A 26,106-nucleotide genomic window follows, 5' to 3' on the forward strand; every position below is an offset into this window, starting at 1 on the left:
CTTCTTTTTCTAATGAATATTTTCTCTGCTGGAAGGGCTGCTACCAGAGCCTCAGCATAGGGAGATTTCTCATCAGATCTGTCATTTTCCTTGCTATGGCCTGGAAAATACCTTAATCATCCTCTTTCTTCTTCTCAGCTGATAACATTTCTTCCCACCCTCACACAATCAAGAGACAAAAGCCTACCCCCCACCCCCGCATCACATCAGAAAAGAGATACTAGTTCTCTTTTCCCTCTTCAACTCCTCACACCTCACCCCATATTAATTTCTTAAGCTAAAGGGAAACCAAATTGGAGGCAAGTAAGTCAAGGTCTGTGACCTCAAGACCTCAGACTTTCTTCTCATTTTCACCCAGGGAAGGTTTAAGTACCGCAAAGATAATCTCTGAGAGCAGAGATCCTTAACCTGAGAACGACAGATGATCCCTAGGGGGTCCAGGAACTTGGTGAAACTGAATGCAATATTGTGTCCAAGATATAGGGAATGCAAGGTAGCATGTCAGAAGGGGGATAGAGGTGCAAGTTTGTTCATAAAGAACCTTTATAGTTAAGAGGGCAAGGCATACGGCCTTCACCTCCTGACAGAAAGCTTGTCTGGGTCACAGAGCAAATGGAAACAGTATTGTGGAAGCCACTATCTCTTGCCTTTTGAGTTTACTGTAAATCTGCTAATGAGCCTCAGTTACTTTGGACAAATTGGTGCCACCAAAAGAGAAAATGCAGACTCTATTGCTTGGAGTGCAGCGTGGAAAGGAGTGGAATGGTGTTTTGGTGGAAATACTGATATTTGTCCGATAACTTAAAGTAATGGGAGAAGAGGGGGAAAAAAATCTCTCTGGAAGGGTTCTAGGCTTGGCTCCTTCATGGCAAATGCTTTGAAGCACTGTTTATTCAAATGTGTAATAACAAGCACCAGAAAACAACATGCAACATTCTCCCCCCACCCCGATCTTCAATCCTGGAAGTAGGAGACCTATGACCATGATAGTGGGGAGAACTCAAGTTCAGAAAAAGTCCTTGGTGGGTACCCTGGCAGGGTCAGAATTTAGGAGGGCAAAGGGCAAATGCCCTGCCTGTTAGCCTCCTGCAGTCTGAAGAAACCAGACACGGTCTCCTACGTTAGGCCCTACTAGGCAAAGCAGTAGTGCCAGCCCTGATTAGAGGGGATGTGAGTCCTATGAGGACAGCTCTGCCCTCAGCACTTGGCCTAGCCCAGCCTTCTGGAGGTTATGAGGTGAAGTAGCCTTTCCTCTTAGGGCGGTCATGGAGAGGCCATAGCCTAAATCAAGGCCCTTCTGGATGAGAACAAGCTAGGCTCTTGAGGAAGAGAAAGAGCCTTCTCTGCTCTAGGGAGAGTTCTGGGCTAGGAGTCCTTGGCAGGAGTGAATATCCACCCCACCCCCCTTCCCCTAGCTCAAGGGCCAGTTGCTAACTTCAGCCCCCAAATGAGAACACTTTATCCATCACATTTCAAATAAATTATAAATACATACACAGAATCCAAACAAAGTTCCAGTAGAAGCTGCTCACAGACCCTCACAGGGGCCAGTTTAGAGAAAAATGGTCACCTCTTTGTTCTCTGTGTCTCTGGAGCTGCAGGCAAAACTGTTCCCCCCTTTTCCTTGGGTAACCATGGGGACAGCTCAGGACAGAGAGAGGTTCGGACTTAGAAACACTCTCATCCCCATCTCCTCCCCTCTCTCCTCAAATCCCTCCCCCAAAATCTAAAAAGAAAAATAAAACAAAAAACCTAATTATTTCACTGAAGGATTCTGGAGCATTTGAGGATGTAAATCTCACACTCCCCTGTCAAGTGGGGGAACTCTGACCCAAAGAAATGACGGGCCCCAAATCAAAGGTCCTATATTCTGGGTACCCCAGTAAAGTGCACATTACTGGGGATGGTGTTTAGGGAGGTGAGAAGGTGGGAGGGGATGACTCAGTCCTGAGGAGAAATTGGCACAGGGCACATTCACCTTTGGGATGATAAGTGGGCTAATTGGCACTGGATCAGAAAATGGCTGGATTCTTCCTTCTTCATCCTTCCCTGAGCAGCCCTATGGCCAAGGCATACTGAAGTGCTTCGAGCTGGGTAGGAGATGGATGGCCCTTTCCCAGTCAGCATTGACTCTTAGGCCCTGGGGTCCAGAGAGGGACTGAAGGAGGTGTCAGAAAGAGGAGACATATCAAAGACAAATATGGAACTGGGTCCCGAAGTGAAGAAGCACCAATAGCATTGGCCTGCCCTGGACTGGGGGTTTGGGTGGGGAGGGATAGAGCCTGGGAGAAATGAGGAAGCAGGGGAGGAACAGAGGGCAAACCGAGAGGGTGTGTCCTTTCATAAAGGTGAGATAGGGGAGTATGAAAGAGGGGCCACAGAAGGAGTTGGGGGTTTGGGGGAAACGAGCAGAGAATGAGGAAGAAATAGGCCCATCCATCCATGTCTTGGGGCTCTGGGGCAACTTAGCCTCATGGTGGTCCTCTGGGCCCTTCCAAAGCCCCTATATGGCCCCATAGGAATGAGAGGAAAGCCTGGACAGACATGGAAAAGGATCTTGAATGCCTCAGACCCAAGAGATTGGGGAAGGGAGATGGACAGAGAGGTTGGAGGCAGAGAGGGCTAAAAGGGAGTTGCTCCTAGACCCCTCATCTAGTGTCCCCTGTGTGAGACTAAGCCCAAGAAGGAGGACAGGGAAGAAGGTCAGGGGTTTCTAAGGCAAGTACGAGTTTACTATTGGTGGAAGGTGCACCAGCCTGGAGGGGTGGGAGGGCTAAGGGAATAGAAGAAACTGCTTCCCCAGCAAGTTTCCTGGCTTCAGTTTCTTGAAGTTGCAACCCAGTTGCAATATATCTGCTCCCCATTGAGTCTGGGCCTCATCAGGAGCCCCTACAGGGCTGTCTTCTAGACTAGTTGGCCTCCTGGGTTCCCACATGGTAGGCTCTGTGGGCAAGCAGATGCCAGAGGAAAAAGTGGGAAGCATACCAGGCTCAGGCTGACTGGAGATCAGGGCAGACACAAGGCTTAGATAACAACCATTGAAGAGGGGTCACTAAACCACTGGTGGGCCCTTCATACAAGGGACTAGGAAGAAGGCTGCCAGCCAATTTCCCCTCCCCCCACTTTTATTGAAGCTGACAGGTTGATAGAAGTGGCTGCTAGGAACCAGTCTCCTGCCCCCAACCCTTGCCTGCAACGGGAGGCTGTAAGTGTACGAGGAAGACCCCAAGCAAAATGTTGGGGTCCAGGTCGTAGACAAGAAGCACTGAGCTCCTGCCATCCGAGGCTCCAGCAAGAGGAGAGATAGGAAGCCACTGGTAGGGCCGCCGGGGTTTCTGACAGCTGATGCCTGCCCATCCATCGACGACGTCTCAAAGCTCAAAGCCCAGAATGATGGAGGAGGGGAGTTGGAGAAGGAGGAAGAGGGAGGTCCTGGAAGCTGGAGGTGGTTGAAGAGGTGCTGTCCTGTTCGGGAGTAGCCAGGTGGGAGCTGCTTACTGCTTCTCCACCGCTCCCTGCTCAGCTGTGCTCTCCTGGCTGGGGCCCTGGCCCTGGTCCTGGTCCTGGCCCTGCCCATGCCACGGGGTCTCCTTGAACACAAACCAACAGTTCCCGGCCCACAGGAAGAAGTTGATAAAGCCGAAGAGCTGCAAAGACATCAGGGAAGTTTGTGAGAATAGTAAGGGGGGAACTGTGGGAACAGAGAAGAGGAGTTCCTGTGGGGGGTGAAGGAAGAGGCACAGGGGGCTCAGAAGACTAAAACACAGAGAACTGGAGATACAGGCAGGGTTCAATGCTGATACCCACTAAGGGGCTCTCTGGCAAAAGCCCCTATGTCCACAGCATGCACCCAGGTTGTAGCTTGGTTGCTAGGAGAGTCTGGCCCCTGGAGTGAAGCATCATGCAAAGCAGAGCAAGGAGCAGGGGCTCTGGTGGCGCTTTCCAAAGCACTGTTAGGAGTGCCTTTTTCAAGGGTGGGTGTGACCAGAGCTGTCCAAGGTGCTCCTTTCTTAAGACCAGGGACCCAGCCCGGGCTATATCAACTATTTATTCAAAAATACTTAAAAACCTATCAGCAGGAAGTATTGGGGTGGGGGAGGTGAACTGATGTCAAAGCAATTAGCATCGAAATGCATTAAAAATCAGATGGTTTGATGGATGAAGGGAGGCGGGTAGATGTGTGATAAAGCAAGTCTAGTAAAATGTTAATGGTGCAGTTTAGGCAATGAGTGTGTGGGTGTTCATTGTAAAATTCTTTCAACTTTGATGTGTGAAAATTTTTACAATAAAATGTTGGGGGCTAAAACTGATCAGCAGGGTTCCAGCAAGTTCTAGAAGGCTCCCTGGTGTGCCAGCGATTAAACCCTTCAGTTGCTGGGCCTTGAAGAGTTCCAGGCCATTTTCAGGGCAGGGCTAAGGTGACAGGGGGCATTTGAAAAGCTTCAGACCTCAGCTATCTATCAACTGATATGGAAAGATTTCCCCATTCTAACAACTGGGATGGCCAAACATGTGCATACCTGCCGGACCCACACCTGCCCAAAACCCCTTTCCAGTCTAGAGGCCTGAGTGACAGTGAACCCCTTCTCACTCACTCTGGGTCTGCTCCCAGCCGTGAGCCCAGCCACAGCCTGTGCTCTCCTTCATATGCTCGCATGTGCACACATACACACACAAACACATATTGTAAAGGAGGAGTGGGAAGCAGTCACAAAGGGCATGCCTGGATGCGGGGAGAAGGGAAATGGGAAGACAGAGTACAGAAGGAGGAAGGAACAGGAGGCTAAATGGCTCTTGGGTTCCCCCCAAACCAAAATGTCTTCTCAGGGTCAGCCAGGGACCAGCAGCCATCCTTAGGTGCTAGGGTCACCGGCTCCAGTTGTAAGGGATGCCAGCTGGAGAGACACCCTCTCTTTTTGTCCCAGAACCTGCTAGCCAGGACAGGCCTGGGCATCTGGGATAGCACTGCCTTCCCCGTCCCCTTCAGTGGCCACAGGTCTCACCACAGAGATGTTGGCCAGTCCCATGGAGGGTGTGGCCCCAGCGCTGCACACTGCTTCCTCTCCATGGCACACAGACATGGCTGCGGTCAGGCTGGATGGCCTTGTGGCCCCCTTGATGTCTGTCAAGCCCTTGCCCCAGGCCGCTGCAGCTACCAGCCAGAAGAAGGTGAAGGAGACAGTCACGCAGAAGTCCTGAAAGGAGCAGAGGGACAAGAAATACACTCAGAAAGACCCCCATGATTACTTCTTTTCCTCTTGCCAGAATGCATTGGGATCCTGGGGTCCCAGGACAGCCACCTCTTCCTATCCTACCCAATATTTAGAACCTCTGGGAGCCCAGATCATCTTAAGGAATCTGTTCAATGCCACCAAAGGAACCCTGCTACCAAGGGCCACCCCTCCCCATGCCCTCAGAACTGAGGCCAGGCAACAATGTATCAAGGCACCTGCTGGTCAATGTTACCCCCACATCCAAGTGGCCTAAACTCCCCACTCTCCCCTTCAAGCTTTTCCTCTGGTCACCATTGTTCAGCTACAACTGGTGTCAGAGTGAGAGCAGACTGCAAGAGACAAATGGGGTCCCCTGAAGCACCCCTTCCACCTTGCATGCCTGGGATAGGGAGACAGTAAAGGGGGAATGATATTAATGATAGCCAACACTTACTGAAGCTAACTATATACCAGATATTTTACATGCATTTTCACTTCATCTCCCCCAAACACTATGAAATGGGTATTATTTTTTTTATGTTTCTTTTTTTTTTTTTGAGAGAGAGAGAGAGAGAGAGAGAAAGAAAGACAGAACACAAGTGGGGAAGGGGCAGAGAGAGAGGGAAACACAGTATCTGAAGCAGGCTCCAGGTTCAGAGTCATCAGCACAGAGGCTGACCCAGGGCTGGAACCCACAAACTGTGACCTCATGACCTGAGCCAAAGTGGGACACTTAACACCCCCTGAGCCACCCAGGTGCCACTGAGATGGGTATTATTTTATCCCCATTTTATATTGAGGAAACTGAGGTTTATAGAGGATAAGTGGCTTGTCCAAGAGCACACAGCCAGTAAGGGACCGCCCTGGAATTTGAACCCAGGCAGCCCAACTCCAGAGCCCACTTCTTGATGCTGTTATGCCTCCTGTGAGCACAGCAAGTGACAGAAAGTTGGTAGAGGCAGAGTCATCGGAGCTGTGGGAACCACAGAACCCGAAGGGATCAACAAGGAAGAGCTGGCAGGGAGATTGAGGAGCTTCCACATATGGGTGTCCTCCCCTCTCACTCTGACATCAGTCTCAGAAAGCACATCTCTCAGTTTCTCCATCCCACTTCTGGCCTCTGCTTACTCACCACCAGGGGGAAACGCTTGTTCTCTGCGTAGAGGTTGTGGAAGCGCAGGTAGACAACTAGTGCAGCCATGGTGTAGAAGAAGGAAAAGATGCCCAGGGTCACAAAGAACTCAGCGGGAGCAGAGAAATCCCCCATCAGGTGCATAGTCTTGGAGGTGGAGTCATCATCGCAGAGGGGCATCTCATACTGGACCCGGTTCAACCTGCAGGTGGCAGGGGATGCCATCCTAAGCTCGGGGCAATCCTCTTCCTGTGGAGGCAGAGGACTGTACCTGCCCTAGGGGTAGTCCTGTGCTCATTCTCACCCTGGGACTCTTACAGAGCCAAGAAAGGGGGTGTGTGGGGAGGAATGCTTCTGGAGGGAACCCTGCAGTCAAGGCAGGAATCTCCCTGGAATTCTGGTCAAACTCTACCTCCCGTTCAGCCACTACCCCACACTCGTCTACTTTGCCCAGATATGGTGACCATGTAGTTCCAAGGATCTCCAGGGCCCTTCAGGTCACTACCACAATAATCCATCTATTTCTTATAGCCAAACCACCAGGGAGATCAGCTTCATTTTGCCCCTGGGAAAGGGGCACACAGGCCCACAGTGGCCAGGTTAGTTTGGACTTTCCCATTCCCAGGCCTTAGTCAGGCCCCCCAAATGAGACTATATGGGATAAAATAAGGAGAGAAAAACAAACACCCTGCAATATACAAGAGATAGTTAATCGTTGGGACTAAAAATTTCTGGAAAGACAAGTCCTATTCCCAGTTCTCCTCTGAACAGTTGGGACTCCCTCCCTAAGCTCCCAAGTAGCCCAGAAAGAGTATTCTTTTCTGCCTCCTGGTCAAGGTGCACATCCTTGTACTCTAGTGGTACCAGGTGAGCACCCCATGTCAACTCTTTAGGATCTTAGTACTAACAAGTTCCCTAACCTTCAAGGCAGGGAGGAGGTTGCTGAAGGTCAGAAGGACCTGCCCAACTAGCTGAGACTCCTATAAGCCTCCATCCCCAATTGCATGGTTTTTTTTCTGTAGGAACTATGTTACACCTGCTATTGGTTATCTATGGACTGGAACATTATTATGACAATGATCGATCTGAGGTTCCCCGATATTTTTCTATGGTTAGTCTGAAATTCCTAAAGGGTGGAAAGGACCCAAGTCCTGTAGTTCTATTTGAACCTGGAGCGGCACTCAAAAAAAGGCCTTTAAGTTTCTGGAGAAGGAAGAGACCAAGCAGGTCCTGCCAAATAAGCGAGAGAGGCTGTGTGGGGTCAGAATCAATTCCTGCTCACCTGAAGGGATAGCCGAACAAAACAATGATGGAGCTCACATCCTTGGCTTCGTTGTTGCAGCGAACTGTTGCTCCTGTCTCCCCGCTGTAGGAGCCGCAGGACCCGAAGGCGAAAATAGCAAAGAGCTGAGGGAGAGGGAAGCCCCTTTGAGAGTCGGAAGGTATATCTCATCAGAACCACCTTCTGACTCTTAACAGGTGCAGATACGGTGGAGGGGACCAGGATTTCCTTTAATCAACTCCCTCCTGGGTAGGGACCCATGGCTTCCATTGGTCTTCCAGCCTCAGGATGCTGTGTTCACTGCATCTGAGTCCTGGACCAAACAGTCAAATGAATGAGGTTGACTTTGAGTGGTGTCTGGGGGGAAGATAGAGAGAAAGAAGAAATGGACAGTTTCCACATCTCCCCATTGGATGTGACTGTGGAGAATATAGGTAGCCTCCTTAAGATGATAAGCAACACAATTCAGGCTTTTGGAAACTTCTAGGATAAAGGTGGACTTGAATCCCCCCCGCCAAGGGAGAGGCACCCTAGGAATAGATTCCTCTGTGATGAGATCAGGCATGCTTTGGGATTCTTTCCATTTCTCCTTTGAAGCTGTCATTGAATCTTGTGGTTACCTTGTTGCTAACTTCCAGGGGCTTCCAGCCTCACTGGAGGTATAGCTAGAAGTGGCAACTTCCACTTCCACCAAGCCTTCAGAGGGGCCAAGCAGGGAAGAGCTATGCTCCTCTTCCTCCAAAGGTACTTTTCCTTGCAGCAACAATGCTGGCTGCGTCCATGCTGACAGTCCTGGCCCACGCCCAGAGCAAAGTACCTTCCACTTGCCTTATCAGCCTCCACTGTTCCCCCTGCAGTGTTTCCCCTTGTTATCTGTTGATGCTGCCATTGTTCGGTGTTAAGAACCAGAAGCATTTCAGGTCACTTGAATTGTTTTCCTCTCCACCTTTCATCACATTTTACTAAACCTCCTGTCTTGAGTGAAATGAAATTTCCTCAACCTATGATTTTCTAATTTCTTTCTGGGGAAACACACTGGTTAGAAAAGGAGGTGAGAAACTGGAATCTCTTATCCTCCCGCATCATCTGCTCAGGCCCCGTTTCCTGTGCACTTACCTTATACGGGCTTGTATATGATGTAATCATTCTTATTAAGCACAGAGCTTATTCTGTTAATGATCATTTTCTGTATGTTTCTCCATATCTTGGACATTAAGCACCTAGAAGACAGCTAATCTACATCCCAGGCTTGCACCCAGAGTTTAGAATAGAGTTATGTGCACGTGATTTTGCTAACTCTTGATAGCGTTATGGAGTTTTGAAAAGAGACCTGGATTAGGAGTTTGGAAATCTGGATTCTAGTCCTGGCCCTGTCACTGATGAGCTGGGTGACCTCTAATAAATAACTCTGTTCTCGGAGTCTCAGTTTTCCCGTCTGTTAAACAAGGGGTTTGGAGCAGGCAATCGAGAGGCCTTTCTCCCACTGGATGGGGGTAATACTATCAGCGTGCTCTTGGCCGGGCTTGCAGGCAGCTGTGCTCTGCCCCTCGGCGGTGTCCGGTGCCACTGCCCCGCCTTGCATTGCCTGCCCTGGCAGATCTTCTCCATGCTGGAGCCATTGACCCATCTCTAAAGGTCACAATGAGCACCTCTGTTTCCAGGAGGTTTAGTTCAGACAACTGAGAATTGTCTCCATTGTAAAAAAAACATCCAGGAAAGGAGACAGTATAACTCTCTCCAATGCCTGAATAGCCTCCTCATCTGGCTTAATTTACAGAGACTGCAGTAGAGCCCTGTTTGCTTATCTTGACAGAGCTGAAGAGAATTTGCCCAAAGCCTCTGCATCATTACCCTTTATATACTCCAAGCCTCCTCACTGGCATAACAATGATGCTTCTCTAGCTTTTCCTCATAGGAATTCTCTAACTTTTGTCAGCTCTATGAGCCTCTTGCAAGTAGCTTCTGGTGCTCAGAACTGGACACACAATTTAGAGTATCACATTCTAAGAAGGGCAGCATAGTTTTACCCAATAAAGTCCCCTAAGAAAATAGGTATTCCTAACTTGGGGCAACGGATGGTGAGTTATGGAGCCTTCTCTTCACTAGCACTTCCTTGACAGGCACTCCTGAACATCTACAGAAAGAGGACAGTTATGGAGCACCTACTGTGTACTGGCACTGTCCTAAGCACTATCATTTAGTAGTGAATAAAAGAGAAAAATCTCTGTCTTCATGGAGCCTGTACTCTAGAGCTGCACTATCCACAATGCTACGTAGCCACTAGCCAAGTGTGGCTATTTACATTCAACTTCATTAAAATTTAAAGCAATTAAAAATTCACAGTGATGGGGCGCCTGGGTGGCGCAGTCGGTTAAGCGTCCGACTTCAGCCAGGTCACGATCTCGCGGTCCGTGAGTTTGAGCCCCGCGTCAGGCTCTGGGCTGATGGCTCGGAGCCTGGAGCCTGTTTCCGATTCTGTGTCTCCCTCTCTCTGCACCTCCCCTGTTCATGCTCTGTCTCTCTCTGTCCCAAAAATAAATAAAAAACGTTGAAAAAAAAATTAAAAAAAAAAAAAAAATTCACAGTGACTCAGTCACATTTAGCCACATTTCAGGTGCCACATTTCAATAGCCACACGTGACTGGCAGGTACCATATTGGACAACACAGATAATAGAACTTTTTTGTCACTGCCCAAAGTTCTTCTATGTCTGGATGATCACCTTGAGGTTCTGAAAATCCTGAATCCTGCTCTCTGATTCCTCAGAGAGTGAAACATACCATGAATAACTTTAGCACTAGCTGCATCCTCTTCTATTCTGATTCTTTGAAAGTCAGGAATCCCTAAACACCTTACGTAGCTCTTTATCAACCAGAATATATAATTAAATCTGAACATCACACAGTCATGAGATGACAAATCTCATGAAGTTTCTTATGTAAGTGGACAATGGGAAAAATCTGAGGGGAACTTCATAGATTCACAGGACGGCAGAGCAAAAAAGATCTTAGAGATTATCAAGCCCCATGGTCTCATTTCACAGAGGTAGAAACTAAAGTCCCAAAAGATTAAGTGACTCTCCCAGGGTCACATTTAGCCATTGTGAGGGCCAGCCTTAGAATTCACATCTCTTGATTCCCTGTCCAGTGCTCTTTCTACTTAATCAACGAACAGTTATTAAGCATTATTGTGCCAAGTGCTGGAAACACAAAGATGAGTAAGACCTGGTACCTTCTTTTAAGAGTTTACATCCAGAAAAAGAAAAAAAAAAAAACAGTGTCATGCTCAAACAAATAAATAAAATAAAATTCTGCATCATAAAATTATTTAGGCTAAAAAAGGGGATCTCTCCTGTGTTCAGGGAGGATTGTAAGGAGGCAGGGAGTAGCTCTGCACCTGGCATGCAGGAGCAGAGAAAGACACACTGCCCCAGCCCATTCCACCTTTCTGTACCAGATTTGCTTTCTTCCCTAAATGTACCAGGTGACTGAACCACTGGGAAGAGCGGGAAAGAACTGAAACCGTCCGTGTCACCAAGCATAAGGGTTTCTGAGTTGAGCAAACTGCTCCAAAAGAACAGGAGCCAAGGAGAAAGAGAGAGACAGAGAGGAGAGAGACAGAGACAGAGAGAGAGTCCCTGAGACAGGGAAGGGGTGGATCTCTGAAGTTCTGATGCCAACCTTCCACCTTCCTCCTCTTGGACCTGTATTGCTAGGGACAGAGATGGTCCTATATTGCTCTCCACACCCTCCTCCTCCTGCCTCTGTATCTCTTTGGGAAAGATGTCAAAATAACCTTGCCAGTTAGGTGCTGACTTACTTGATGGTGATGATCCTTTGTCAGCCTTGGGGACACCAACATCCCTAGTTAGTGCAGAGCACAAGACAAGATCTCCCCTCCAATCTTACCCCTACAGTCATCTTATTGGTTTGAGGGACTCTAATAGTATTCATTCTCATTTCCCCACACCAACTGAAATAGTTTATTTTCATTATAGAGACCCCAGAGCCAAGTAAGTGGCTTTGGCACCTCAAATTATTGATCAGGGGTACAGTTGATAATGATATGACTTATTATGGGAACAGTGACAGAGTAATCCAGGAGATTCCTTTGTGCCTTGCCCTCAAAGTGAGGATCTGGCAGTGATATTTGAATAATCCAACCAAAGGACAAGTCTAGCTGAGAGTATGCATAAAGAGGAGATTTGGGGGAAAGGGGAGGTTTGGGAACAGGAGGAAAGGGAACCAACACTTGCTGAATATCTCCTGGACTGTCTGGGCTGAATGCTTGGATGCTTTACAGAAATTACCTCTTATAATCCTCCCAGTGAACCCATGAGATGGATCTTACCCTCATTTACAGGTAAGAAACCGAGGCCCACAAAGATTTTGTTACTTACCCTAGGTACCTCAGATTCTATGGCTAGAAAGCAGAGGACGCTGCATTTAAACCAAAGCCCATTGACCTAAAAATCTGCCTTTTTCCTTTTTTAAGGAAACCAGTTCTTTAATACTTGGTCTATACCCGTGTTATTTTGCTAGCTTTCTGTAGACTTAGTGAGACTCCAGAACTGGGAATTGAAGTGAGATTAATTTCTGAATTAAAAAAAAGCCAAGCTCTAAGCCAAGCTCCTGAATAATAAAAGACTAACATTGCTTTCTTCTTACTAGGATTCCAGCAAAATTGCTTTTTGATAACAATGACAACAAGTTTTCAAGTATCATTACGAAAAACACAAGATCTGTGTTTTCTTTTTCTTTTTCGTTTTTTTCCTTTTCCAGTCAGGGTCATTTGATCCCCTCCAATAAGGAAATGAGTGAAAATCCCAAATGACATTTTCACTGTCATTTCTGGTGCTGGTTCCTGTGTACTTTTATATTAGCTCATCCTGCAGAGACTCAGGCAAGTGAAACTCACGCTCTGAATTCAGGCTGCTAGGATGGCAGTAAAGCAAATCACGTCTCCCTTTGATGCTGCCCTTCAAATGAAGGCTAAGTTCAGAGTCTAGCCCTGGGCTCCTGGATTTAGCACTATGAGAGAAAGGCATCACCCCCCTCTAAGAAGCTGAGGATCATAAAAGTCAAACGGTTCTTAACTCTTAGGGATCAGTGCTGACCCTGGGAGGAGACTGGATCATTTTCCTAGGCATTGTTTTGTGCAGCCTTTACAGAAATGTGGGTATTGGAGGAGGAGGGCATTGAGAAAAGGATAGAAGGATTGAAGAGGGAAGCTTTACAGAATCCCCCCATGAAGGATGATTCCATGGTCTAATAACCTCATTGTTTCCCTCATCCCTTGACAGTCTTTCTCAAATTTCCCTTAGATCCATTTGTCTAGTTTAATGATAAAATTGTACTCTTATATTTCAGGTTCTGCTCCTCATAATGGTTCCCTAGTTCTGGATGGCAGTCACATGGAGCCTTAATAACATTCTTATATGGCCACCACTGGTACTCAAGTGGTGGGTCAGAACAGGGAAGTGGGGGGAGGTGAAAGCTCAGTCAGCAGTCCATCCAACTGCTCTTGAGGCAGTAGGGAGAGTGGAAAGTCCCCATCAGATCCCAGAGTTTGCACTTGGGAGCTCCTTGCCTGGCCTGTAGCCCCAGTCAAGGTCTCAGATATCCACAGATAACCCCAAATGCACTATTGCCCCTGAATTCCAGATCTGATGATTCTCATCCAAACAATGATTCAGGCAGGACTCAGTGACACAGTGCTAACTCCTGTCTCCAGTGAGTTAAAAGCCCTTTAGAACTCAATCATCCTCAGTATTAACAGTAACTTATTCCCTAGCTGAATTCTGTGCTGAAAGCACATTAATTAAGTTATTCACACACCATTTGGTGTGTGGACTGTCTAACTTAAATCTCTTCAGTTATAGTGCACTAAATGCTCCTAACTAGTTTTCATGATTTGAAAGAATGACTGCACCTGTCCACATTCCTAACTTATACTCAGGAGGCCTTGGGCACTTACAAGGACAGAGAACATACCAATATCTCAAAGCACCAGTGAGGCAAGGAGATGGTATTTGCCCTGGACAGTTACAGAGGAAACTGAGGCCATGGGCAAGTGATTTCTTCAAGGTCACAGGGTGAGTCTAATGAAGGACAATATTCTAGCATACCAACCATTTAGAGCAGAAGGGGACCCTCGGGATTGTGTGATCAACATTTAACTAATGTTGAAAACTGAGGTCCAAAGAAGTGACTTGCCCTAGGTCACATAGCTGGAAAAGGCAGGACCACATCTGAAACCCAGAGCCCCAGCTTCCCAGCTCAATGTTTTATCTTATTCTACAAGCCACATTTTGGCCATAGTGTGACTTTTATTGTCTTGATATTTTTTCTTTTATTTAATCCTAGAGCCATAGGCTTCATTCATTCATTCATTCATTCATTCATTCACTCTCTTACTCAGTTACAGGAACCCAGATTACTTTAGTGATCTCAGCAGGACAACCGCCAGCCAGCCAGGACCCTGTCTCCCGAGTCAACCTTCAGGATCAGTCAGGTCCTGGTGGGTTTGGAGGCCGGATGGTTTCCCTCGCCCGCCTCATTCCCTCCTCTGCCCTCCGTGGATTTCCTTCTCCTCCTTGTCCTCCCTCCCCCCTCCTGCCACCGAAGAGTGGTATGTGCAGGATCAGAGTTCTGGAAAGGTTACACCCGGGTCCTCTCGCTCGGGTGAAATGTGAGCGCCCTGGGCAAGGGCTCCTTGCACATAGAAGGACCGAATCCCGGACTCCAAATGCCTTGCTCCTCACCCTCCTGCCATCAAGTGCTGGAGAAGCACCCCGGCCGCCCCTCCCCCGCCCACCTGTCGCCGCCCCCCACCCTTCCGCCAGGGCCGGCCGAAGCACCTCCCCGCCCCCCACTCCGGCCACATTGCTTCGGGTCAGCGTCACAGTCCAGGCTCCCGAAATAGCCCGCGGCTGGAGCATCGACTCACCCACTGGAGAACTTTGATGAAGCCCAGAGGCTCCTCCAGCCGCCTCCAGCGCATGCCCACCAGCAGACGGTCCACCTGCGGACACGGGGCCGACGAGGGGTCAGGGCGGTGGGGGGCCCAGGAAAGCGCCGGTTTTCCTCCCACTCCCACTCGGGAGAGGGGACGGAATAAGGGTCCGGCCCAACCCTGAGGTGGAGAAGGGGTGGTAAGACAGCCTCGGGCGCGCGGGGAGTACCTGCTGGCGCGGTGACTTGTCCGCTGCGCGACTCGGGCCCTCCGTCGAAGACATGCTGGCGCAGCGGGTCCGGGGCGCAGCGCGGGGGCTCGGCTCCCTGGCCGGGAGGCTGTGGGCACCGCGGTCGGCCCGGCGACTGCTGGCCGGCGGCGGGGGCAGCGAGCGGTGCGGGAGCGCGGACGGCCGTCGGCGGCCCGGGCTCCAGGCTGGCGGGACGGGTCGCGGGGGCGCTGCAGCTCGCGCTCGCGGAGGCCGGGACCGAGGCTCGGGCCCTCCGGCTGCAGAAAGCCCTCGAGTCCGATTCAAACTTCTGTCAAACTCGGGAGCGCACTTGGCAGCCGAGTCACGTGGCGTGCGCTCGCGAACCCTCCTCCCGCCCCCTCTGCCCCCCGTCGGCCGGCAGGGCGCCTTAAAGGGACCTGTGGCTTCTGCGGGCAGTTTGGCCGCGAGGGGGTTCAAGTTCGTTGCCAGAAGCCTCCAGGGCCAGTCCCAAGCCGTACACGACAGCCGCTCCAACTCATGGCCAAAGTCGGAACTAGCCTGGCGCTCTGGAACGCACGGGTTCTTGTTTTATCCTTTCCTATTTGCGTGGATTTGGAGCCGCTCTGCGCCGTTTTTCTCTTCTTCCACACCACAATACCCAGAACCGACAGGATTTTCATCAAGCATTATCAGTGTTGAGATAAGCTTCTAAACCTTAAGGTTAACAAACTGCTTGCTTTCAAAATCTCCAAAAGCCACTACAAGAGGGAATGGGCAACAGAACAGAAATTGCTCACTTTTTATTGTCTTGTTACGCTATTGTTTAATTTTTTTAACAACAAAAGGTATTCATATATTAATGACTTAAAAGTTATTAATCATTAAAAAGTATAAACTCGATCTCCTTTAAAACGGAGAGTGAAAATAGTCTTTGAGGAATAGGGAACTTAGAGAATAATTTGCATTGAAAAGTTGACATTGTTGCATTATGATTGACCTTCAATCGGTGCCTAATTTTCAAAAAGTGTTAGTCAGGAGCCCCAAGTGAGCAATCATGAATATTACACATTCAGTTTACTGGATTGTAAGTGTAAGTAGTGTAAGTGTAAGTAGTGAAAGGTTAAGTGATTTGTCCAAGGTCACTGAGTGAGCCATGGGGCGGCAGCCAGGTGGAAAGAACCAGCCTGTGACTCTGAAGAATTGACTTGTAAATATGGATCCCCCTCGTCACAAAGTCATTAATTGGAGTTCTCCTCTGGTAATTTAGAATGACTGCTTTTTGAACAAACATTTAGCTCTTGTTAATACAATTCATTCCCTCATTGAGCAAGTGCCTTCCCGAGGTTGGGGTAGAAGGGAGTGACTGGACTTGAAAGAAACTTCTCTAGCATATTTCCATTGCAAATCTAGAGGAAATAAGAAACAACTGAGTCCCCAATCCAATTTTTAACACATTGTTCTGCAGTTTGAGGTTCCTTTACTATAGAATAGGAATAATAGTGTCTGCCCTACTTATTGCATCAGGTCAGCATGAGGATTAAGTGGTGTAAGGTGTGTAAATGCCCACACTACACAAATATGAAATAATACTTATTACCAATGGTCTACAACAATATGCATACAACATATAACACAATCAGAAAAGAATTCAGAATAATCCAGCAAAAATCCCACACATCTAGGAACCAACCTTATTAAATTTTAACACTTTTCCTGGTTTGTCTCAAATCCATTCTTTAGGGGCTCCTAGGTGGCTCAGCCGCCTCAGGTCATGGTCTCATCGTTCATGAATTTGAGCCCCATATTGGGCTTGCTACAGTCACTGCAGAGCCTGCTTCAGATCCTCTGTCCCCTTCTCTCTTGGTCCCTCCTCCCCTTGCATTGTGCGCACACACGTGCGCGCTCCTTCTCTGTCTCAAAAAAAAAATTCATTCTTTAACAAAATACAAAATTGCATATAAAACAAAACCTGTGCATACTGTGATATCATTCCCTCCCTCTTTCCTTCCTCCCCAGAAGTAACCACTATCCTACCCTGAATTTGTTTATTATTAGCTTCATGCATATTTTAATACTTTTGCTGTATAATGACATATATCTATATACAATACATTAAATTTACCAGACTTACTATTGTTTCTCACATGGTTTTAAACTTTATCTAAATATTGTGCTTTAGGTAACCTTTAGCTCGTGGTTTTTTTGTTGTTTGTTGTTGTTGTTTTTTAGTTAACAGTGGGTTTATGAGAGTCCTCTAACCTGAGGCATACACCTTTTAGTCCCTTCATTTTAACCATATAGAATTCCACAACATACATATACCACAGTGTATTATTCACATATTGATGGACATTTAGGTTATTTCCAAATATTTACTCTTCTAAACAGTGTTGCACTGAATGTGTACACACAGCACTGAATTTCCAACTTTCTTTTTTTTTCCTTTCTCTCAAACACAAACCTTGGTAAGAGACCAATTCTTATGACATGACCATTATATAAACTGAAACAAACACTTCATAAAACATTCTCATTATTTTCTATTCCATTTCATTAAAAAAAAAAAATCTGGCCATCCAAAAGCCAATGTAAGTTTTTCGAGGCCTAAAATTTATACAATTTGGGGGCCCCCTTTAGAAAAAGAATACAAAATTAGTAACCAGACCTTGGAAGAAGCTTTGCAAGTGAGGGAGCCTGAAGCTTAAGTATCATGAGTTTCAGGGTAAATATCTCTCTGAGGAGACATACTAGATTGATTTAATGATTCACTAATAATGAGTTTCTACCAACAGTTTGATATTGTTCTATACCTAAAAGTGAGCCAGCTAGGGCATATGATGTGAACATTTCAACTTTGAGTTTTGATAAATGTATATACTCATGCAACCACCACCATGATCAAGATATAGAATATTTCCATCATTCCAAAGAGTTCCTTCTTGCCCTTTTGTAGTCAATCCTCATGCAACTACTGATCTGCACTCTGTCATTATAATTTAGTTTTGCTTTTTTCTAGAATTGCAAATAAATGGAATTATGCAGTATGTACTGTTTTGTGTCTGGCTTTTTTTTCACTGCATAGTTTTTGAGATTCATGTATATTGTTGTGCTTATCAGTAGATTGCTTCTTTTTGTGCTGAATAGTATTCCATCCATATTATGAAATATGATCCGTTGCAGTTTATCTATTCAATTGCCAAAGTATATTTGAGTTGTTCCTTTTTTTTCTTTATTCTTTTTTTGCTGTTTTGAGTAGACCTGACATAAACATTCTTGTATAGGTTTTTGAGTGAATATAAGTATTTATTTCTAGGGTAAATACCCAGAAATGAGAATTCTAGGTCATGTGTAAATAAATGTTCTTAACTTTATATAAAACTATCAAACTGTTTTCAAGAGTGGCTGTACCATTTTGCTTTCCCACCAACAATGTATTCCAGGTGCTTTGCATCTTCTCCAGCACTTGGTATTATTAGCTGTTTTGGGGTTTGTTTTGGCTTTTTGTTTCTTTCTCTTTTTTTAGCCATTCTGATAGGCAAATGGTGGTATCTCTTTGTGGTTTTAATTTGCATTTCCCCAATGGTTAATAATGTAGAACATCTTTTAATGTGCTTATTGGCTATATGTGTATCTTTGGTGAAGTGTCTGTTCAATTCTTTTGCCCATTTTTAAATTGGGTTGTTTCTTTTTTACAAATGAATTTTGAGAATTCTTTATATATTCTGAATGTAAGTCTTTTGTTGGATATGAGATTGGCAAATATTTTCTCCCCTCTGTAGTTTGTCTTTTCATTCTTTTAACTGTCTTTTGCAGAGCAAAGTTTTACATTTTTGTAAGTCTATTTTACTATTTTTTAAATGGATCAAGCTTTTGGCATTACATTTAACCACTCTGCTTAACCTTAGGTCACAAATATTTTCTCAAATATTCTCAATGTTTTAATTCTAAATGTGTTTTATTCTAAATGTTTTAATAGTTTTATGCTTTACACTTAGATATTTTTGAGTTATTTTTTGTGTAAGGTTTGGGATTTAGGTTAGGGTTATTATTATTATTATTATTATTATTTGGCATGTAGATATCCTATTGTTCTAACAACTGTTTTTGAAAACACCATTCTTTCTCCATTTAATTGCTTTTGCACTTTTATAAAAAAAATCAATTGGCCATATTTGTGTGAGTCTATTTCTGGCCTTTCTATTTAATCTAAGTGTCTATACTTTTGCCAATACCATACTGGCTCAGATACTGTAGTTTTCTAGTAAATCTTAAAATAGGCTAAAATGATTCCTCCAACTTTGGTCTTCAAAATTGTTTTAGCTATCTAGTTCCTTTGCATTTCAGTATAAATTTTAAAATCAGATGGTGTATATCTACAAAAAATTCTGCTGGGATATTGATTAGAATTGCATTAAATCTATAGATCAATTTAGGCAAAATTGACATCATTACTATGTTGTATTTTCCAGTCCATGAACACAGAATGCCTCTCCACTTATTTAGGTCTTCTTTGATTTCTGTATCAGCACTAGCAGTTTTAAGCATACAGATCATGTCCATGTTTTTGGTAGATTTATACCTGAATATTTAAATTTTTTGGAGCCACTATAAATGGTATAATTTTAAGTTCAAGTTTCTATTTGACAATTGCTAGAAACTGATATTTTTCTGTTGATCTAGTATCCTGTGACCTTTCTAAAACTTGCATTTTTGTTCCATGAAGTCTTTGTAGATTCTTTTGGGTTTTCTATATAGACAACTATGTTGTCTGCAAATTGGGACAGTTTTCTTTCTTTCTTTACAACATGAATGCCATTTATTTATTTTCCTTGCCTTACTTCACTGTCTAGGACTTGCAGTACAATGTTGAATATGTGTGGTGAGAGTGGACATCCTTGCCTCATACTTCTTAGGAGAAACTGTCAGCCTTTCACCATTTTGTATGATGTTAGCTCTAAGTGTTTCATAGATTGCCCTTATCAGGTTAAAGTGTTCCTCTCTATTCCCAGTTTGCTGAAAGTTTTTGTTATGAATGGATGTTGAATTTTGTCAAATGCTTTTTCTGTATCAATTAATGATGCTCATGAACATTTTCTTCTATGGACTATCAGTATGATAGATTACATTGATATATTTTTTAGAATATTTAAAGATATATATTATAATTAAATAATATAATTATAATATGAAAATATATTTTTTAAAGATACATATATCTCCTGTCTCTGTCTCTCTCTCTCTGTATATATGTGTATACACACACACACACACACACACACACACACACACACACACAAAACTACACTTTATTTTTAGGACAGTTTAAGGTTCATGGCAAAATTGGGCAGAGAGTACAGAAAATTCCCACCTCCCTCTCCCTGTCTCCACACACAACCTCTCCCATCATCAACATCTTGAATCAGTATAGTACATTTATTTATTACAATCAATGAGTCAGCACTGACACATTATTATCAACCAAAGGCCACAGTTTACATTGGAGTTTACTCTTTGTGTTATATATTCTGTGGATTTTGACAAATGTATAATGACAAGTATTCACCCATATAGTATCATACAGAATAATCTCATTGCCCTAAAAATCCCTTATGTTCTACCCATTCATCTCTGCCTCCCCCAACCCTCTGGCAATCACTAATCTTCTTACTGCCTCCATAGTCTTGCCTTATCCAGAACACTATATAGTTGGAATCACCCAGTATGTAGCCTCTTCAGATTGGCTTCTTCACTTAGTAATATATCTTTAAGTTTCCTGTATGTCTTTTCATGGCTTAATAATTCATTTCTTTTTAGTGATGAATGATATCCCATTGTATGGATGTACCACCATTTATGTATCCATTCATCTACTGAAGGATATCTTGGTTGCTTCCAAGTTTTAACAATTATGGATAAAGCTGCTATAAATATCCATGGACAGGTTTTTGTGTAGACATATGTTTTCAACTCATTTGAACAAATACCAAGGAGTATGATTGCTGGATTGTATGGAAGAGTATATTTAATTTTGCAAGAAACCGCCAAACTATATCCCAAACTGGCTGCACCATTTTGCATTTCCATCAACAATGAACGAGAGCTCCTGTTGCTCCACATCTTCATCAGCATTTGTTGTTGTCAGAGTTTTGGATCTTAGCCATTCTAATAGGTGTGCAGTGATATCCCCTTTTTTTAATTTGCAACTCCCTAATGAAGTATGATGTTGAGCATCTTTTCATATGCTTATTTGCCACCTGTAGTTCTTCTTTTTTATTTTTTTTTTAAAGTTTATTTATTTTGAGAGAGCGTGTGCATGGAAGGGTCAGAGAGAGGGAGAGAGAGAGAATCCCAAGCAGGCTCTCCACCATTAACACATAGCCCGATGTGGGGCTCAAACTCACAATGGTGAGATCATGACCTGAGCCGAAGCCGTACACTTAACCGACTGAGCCACCCAGGAGCCCCTGTAGATCCTTTTTGCTTAAGTGTCTGTTCAGATCTTTTCCCCATTTTAATTGGGTTGTCCATTTTCTTATTGTTGAGATTTAAGAGTTCTTTGTGTATTTTGGGTAACAGTCCTTTATCAGACATGTATTTTGCAAATATTTTTTCCAGTCTTTGGTTGGTCTACTTATCCTCTTGACAGTGTCTTTCATATAGCAGAAGTTCATAACTTTAATAAAGTCAAACTTTTCAATTTTTTCTCTCATAGGTCATGGCTTTGGTGTTGTATCTAAAAAGTCATCACCAAACCTAAGGTCATTGAGATTTTCTCCTATGTTATCTTCTAATAGTTTCATAATTTTGCATTTTAGATTTAAGTCTAGAATCCACTTGAGTTAATTTTTGTTAAAAGTGTAAGGTCTGTGTCTAGCTTCTTTTTTTTTTCCTTGCATATGGATATCCAGTTGTTCCAGTGTCATCTTTTGAAAAACCTATCCTAGGGGCGCCTGGGTGGCGCAGTCGGTTAAGCGTCCGACTTCAGCCAGGTCACGATCTCGCGGTCCGTGAGTTCGAGCCCCGCGTCAGGCTCTGGGCTGATGGCTCGGAGCCTGGAGCCTGTTTCCGATTCTGTGTCTCCCTCTCTCTCTGCCCCTCCCCCGTTCATGCTCTGTCTCTCTCTGTCCCAAAAGTAAATTAAAAAAAAAAAAAGTTGAAAAAAAAGAAAAACCTATCCTTTCCCCATTGAATTGTCTTTGTTCTTTTGTCAAAGATCAATTGACTATATATATATATATATATATATATATATATATATATATATATAATTTTTTTAACTATATTTTTGTGGATCTATTAACTGCTTAGTGAATATTGAGCCAGCCTTGAATTTTTGGTCATGATATGTTATCCTTTATGTTTTCCCTTATATATATTCTGTAATATATACTTATATATTATATATTACTGAATTCAGTTTTCTAATATCTGTTGAAGAACTTTGCATCTGTATTTGTGAGAGCTATTAGTTTGTAGTTTCCCTTTTTGGATTGTCTTTCTTTGGCTTTATTATCAAGGTAATGACAGCTACTGAAAGAAGATGGAAAACATTCTCCTCTCATATTTTCTGGACAGCTACTGCTTTTTTTTTTTAATGTTTATTTTTGAGCAAGAGAGACAGAGCATGAGTGGGGGACAGGTAGAGAGAGAGGGAGACACAGAATCTGAAGCAGGCTCCAGACTCTGAGCTGTCAGCACAGAACCCGATGCAGGGCTCAAACTCACGAGCTGAGAGATCATGACCTGAGCCAAAGTCAGATGCTTAACTGACTGAGCCACCCACGTGCCCTGGGCTACTGCTTCTTAAAAAGCTGACACCATATTGTAATCAAACCTATTGCACAAAGTAATGCCACTCTCCCAACATTTTTTTAATCCATGAAATTATTCAATAGCAGATATTTCATTTTTTGAAAATTCTGCCTGTTAGGAGTAGAGCCACCCTATAAAAGGAGATTTAGAGCTTGCTAAATTTCTGTCTTAATAGTTTTTGGTTTGTCTGTCTGTTTGTTTTACCTAATCTTGGGAGATGCTAAAAAATTCTTGGAGTTTTGTAAAATGACTTCTACTATCTGGAATCCTAATTCCATTGGATTGAGATTTATAAACAATTTGTAAAGGCCTAATACACCTCAAAAACCACTTAATCTTCATACATCCTTCTGAAGAAAACAGTTTAAGGGAAAATACATAATTGAGAGTAAATATCAATAGCTGTTATTATAATGAAAAATAAAATTCATGATGATTATTGTGTAAAACAATGACTTAAAGATATTTTTTGTGGAGCAAGTGACATAGGGAGGGAGAGCAATTTTACATAAATAAAGGCATAGAAGTGTGAACTATTGAGGGAAATTGGTAATCAGCAACATTACTTGCCCTGAAAATAGGAAGTATGAAGGGGAGTAGTAGAAAATAAAATTGGAGGGGCGCCTGGGTGGCGCAGTCGGTTAAGCGTCCGACTTCAGCCAGGTCACGATCTCACGGTCCGTGAGTTCGAGCCCCGCGTCGGGCTCTGGGCTGATGGCTCGGAGCCTGGAGCCTGTTTCCGATTCTGTGTCTCCCTCTCTCTCTGCCCCTCCCCCGTTCATGCTCTGTCTCTCTCTGTCCCAAAAACTAAATAAAAAACGTTGAAAAAAAAATTTAAAAAAAAAAAAATAATAAAATTGGAATGGCAGTTGAAGAGTCTTGCATGATAAGCCTTTACAATTCACTGACTGCTTGCTCTTAGATTTTGAGCAGAAGAGGTAATATAGAAGTGGTTAAGGACCAAGCTCCACAGTCAGACAAATCTGAGTTCCACACCTAGTTCTGCCATGTATTAGCTGTGTTTCTTTTTCAAGAGATTTAATTTCTCTAAGCTTTTGTTTTCTTATCTACAGAATAGGGTTAATGACAGTACCTACTACAAAGGGTTATTGTGAAGATTAGATAAGATGATGTATGATGAGCCTGGTGCCTGGCACATAGCAAATATTCAATAAATATTAGTGACTGCCTGATCAGAACTTCAGGAATATTAACCTGGCAGCAGTGTGCATAAATGGTATAACATATGGCTTCCCTTTTTAAAAGAGAACCAGGGCCTTTCAAGATCTGTGCCAAGAATATTTCACAAGTCAGACTCTCTAGGTGGAATTTCATGTCTCTGAAGTTGAATTAACAAGATTTAGAGGCTACTATGACTGAAGGTCAGAGGAGAAGGAGTCATGATTGCATTACTATTTTCTATATTCCAGTGTTCCAGTGTACTGTATTACTTTTTTTCATGTTTATTTATTTATTTTGAGAGAGAGAGAGAGAGTGGGGAAGTGACAGAGAGAGAGAGAGAGAGAGAGAGAGAGAGAGAAAGAGAGAGAGAGAGAGAGAGAGAGAGAGAGAGAGAGAAAGAGAGAATCCCAAGCAGGCTCCTTGCTGTCAGCACAGACCCTGACACTGGGCTCAATTCCATGAACTGTGAGATCACGACTTGAGCTGAAATCAAGAGTCAGACACTCAGGAGCACCTGGGTGGCTCAGTCAGTTGAGTGTTTGACTTCAGCTCATGATCTCACAGTTCGTGGGTTTGAGCCCTGTGTCATGCTCTGTACTGACAGCTCAGAGCCTGGAGCCTGCTTCAGATTCTGTCTCCCTCTCTCTTTGCCCCTCCCCCGCTCGCACTCTGTCTCTCTCAAAATTAAATATACATTAAAAAGAAACAAAGAGTTGGACACTCAACCGACTGAGCCACCCAGGCGCCCCTGTACTGTTCTTTTTAAGAACCAAAATGGAGGTATTCTTGTTGGGGCAATACTATTATTTCAGACACTGGTCAGTAGCTTTACTCTTCTTAGCTCTTTTCAAATCCTCCTCCCTTCTGCTGCTCCAGCCGGCTCCTCACCACTGCCACCACAAGCCACCCCATCCCCTGTTTACTACCCAATTCCAGCAACTCCCTTCTTCCAAATCTCCTCATCTTCCACCACACTCCCACAGGAAAAATGCTGAGCAAGGACTAGGAAGGAGGAGGCTGTGAAGTAGGAAATGTCCCCATAGGAGATGGGGAAGAGTCAGACCCAGTTAGGGTCATTTCTCTTGGGCTCACAGGGGAGAAGTAATTTTCAATAGAGGCAGTAGTCCTGAAAACTCCATGAGGAGCTAAACTGGACAGGAAAGTCTTAAAGTTCTTCCAGACCAACACATCAGAGATGATGGATGTGTTTGGGAGGGAGTTGAGGAGAAGTGAAGTTGAAGAAAGCCACAGAGACAGGAGTGGCCAAAAAGACATTTTGTAAGGTGTTTATAATTTTTGTTTTAAAATGTGTTAAATAATAGCTTCATTAATTTTTTAAAACTTTAATGAAATTTTAAGAAATTTAGAACATGTAAAAAGTAAAATCCAGCGTTTTGGTCTTGCAAGAAATTATAGCAGAAACATTAATAATACAATTTTGCCCTAGTATCATAACTACTCACTGAGAGCAGAATCAAAGAAGTGTGAAAGACCATTGAGAGCAGTTATAAAAATAAGGAATGTCATCAGGACTATAAACATTGTCCTGTACTGTAAGATATGATGTCATAATTAGAGTCCCAAATTGTTTTCCTCTCTCCCTACTCCCCTTTCTTTCTTTCTTTCTTTCTTTCTGAGAGAGAGAGGGAGGGAGATATCATAGTTTTCCTTTGCCTTCCTTTGATATCAGCTCCAAGTACCAAAAACTGAACTTTATTTCATTAAGTGTTCAGAATTTGTAAGGTAAAAATAAAATTGCTAACAACAACAACAATACCAAAATTCTGCTAACTCACATGCCTCTAAGCAAAAACCCTCTTCTATTGTTGCTTCTGATTTGCTTGACCAGGACACCAGATGAATAGTTAAGACTCTTTTAGTGCAGACCCCGACTCAACTAGGCTTGCGGAAAAGGTAATTTATTGCCTCCTGTAACTGAAAAGTCCAAGTTTTAGTCATGACTGGTTCCAGGGTCCCAAATCATAACACCAGAACCTGGGTTCTTCCTTTCTCTGTCTCTCCATCTCTTTGTTCTTGTTTCCTTTACATTGGTTTCATTTTCTAGCTGGATTCTCCCCCATGATACCCCACATGAGTCTGGCCTTACACCTTTTTTTTTTTAAGTAACATTATCCTATAAGATATAGTTCATGCAAAAATAGACAATTTAATGAAGTAAAAGATAAGTGTTAATACTAATGTTCAACCTTGCTAGAAATCTAAGATTTGCAATTTTTTTGGCATATGTATGAAAAAAGCTATCATTAAAGATAATTCTCAGTGTGTAAGAGATGTAGGGGGCTGGACACCCTCATTTACA

At 44.0% G+C, this 26,106-nt stretch overlaps 1 protein-coding gene across 1 annotated transcript; it reads right to left on the reverse strand.

Annotated features, from left to right (window-relative positions):
* Positions 1-854: 854 nt before the first annotated feature.
* On the reverse strand, positions 855-15,157 carry SYPL2 (synaptophysin like 2). The gene is made up of 6 exons (XM_058716292.1): positions 14,811-15,157; positions 14,576-14,650; positions 7,628-7,752; positions 6,346-6,547; positions 5,004-5,195; positions 855-3,647 (listed from the first exon to the last, which is right to left on the reverse strand). Exons 1-6 carry the CDS (start codon positions 14,862-14,864, stop codon positions 3,495-3,497), a joined length of 801 nt encoding a protein of 266 aa, XP_058572275.1. The 5' UTR covers positions 14,865-15,157; the 3' UTR covers positions 855-3,494.
* Between the last annotated feature and the right edge of the window lie 10,949 nt (positions 15,158-26,106).

Source organism: Neofelis nebulosa, chromosome 2, assembly GCF_028018385.1.
Source record: "Neofelis nebulosa isolate mNeoNeb1 chromosome 2, mNeoNeb1.pri, whole genome shotgun sequence".
Taxonomy (NCBI): domain Eukaryota; kingdom Metazoa; phylum Chordata; class Mammalia; order Carnivora; family Felidae; genus Neofelis; species Neofelis nebulosa.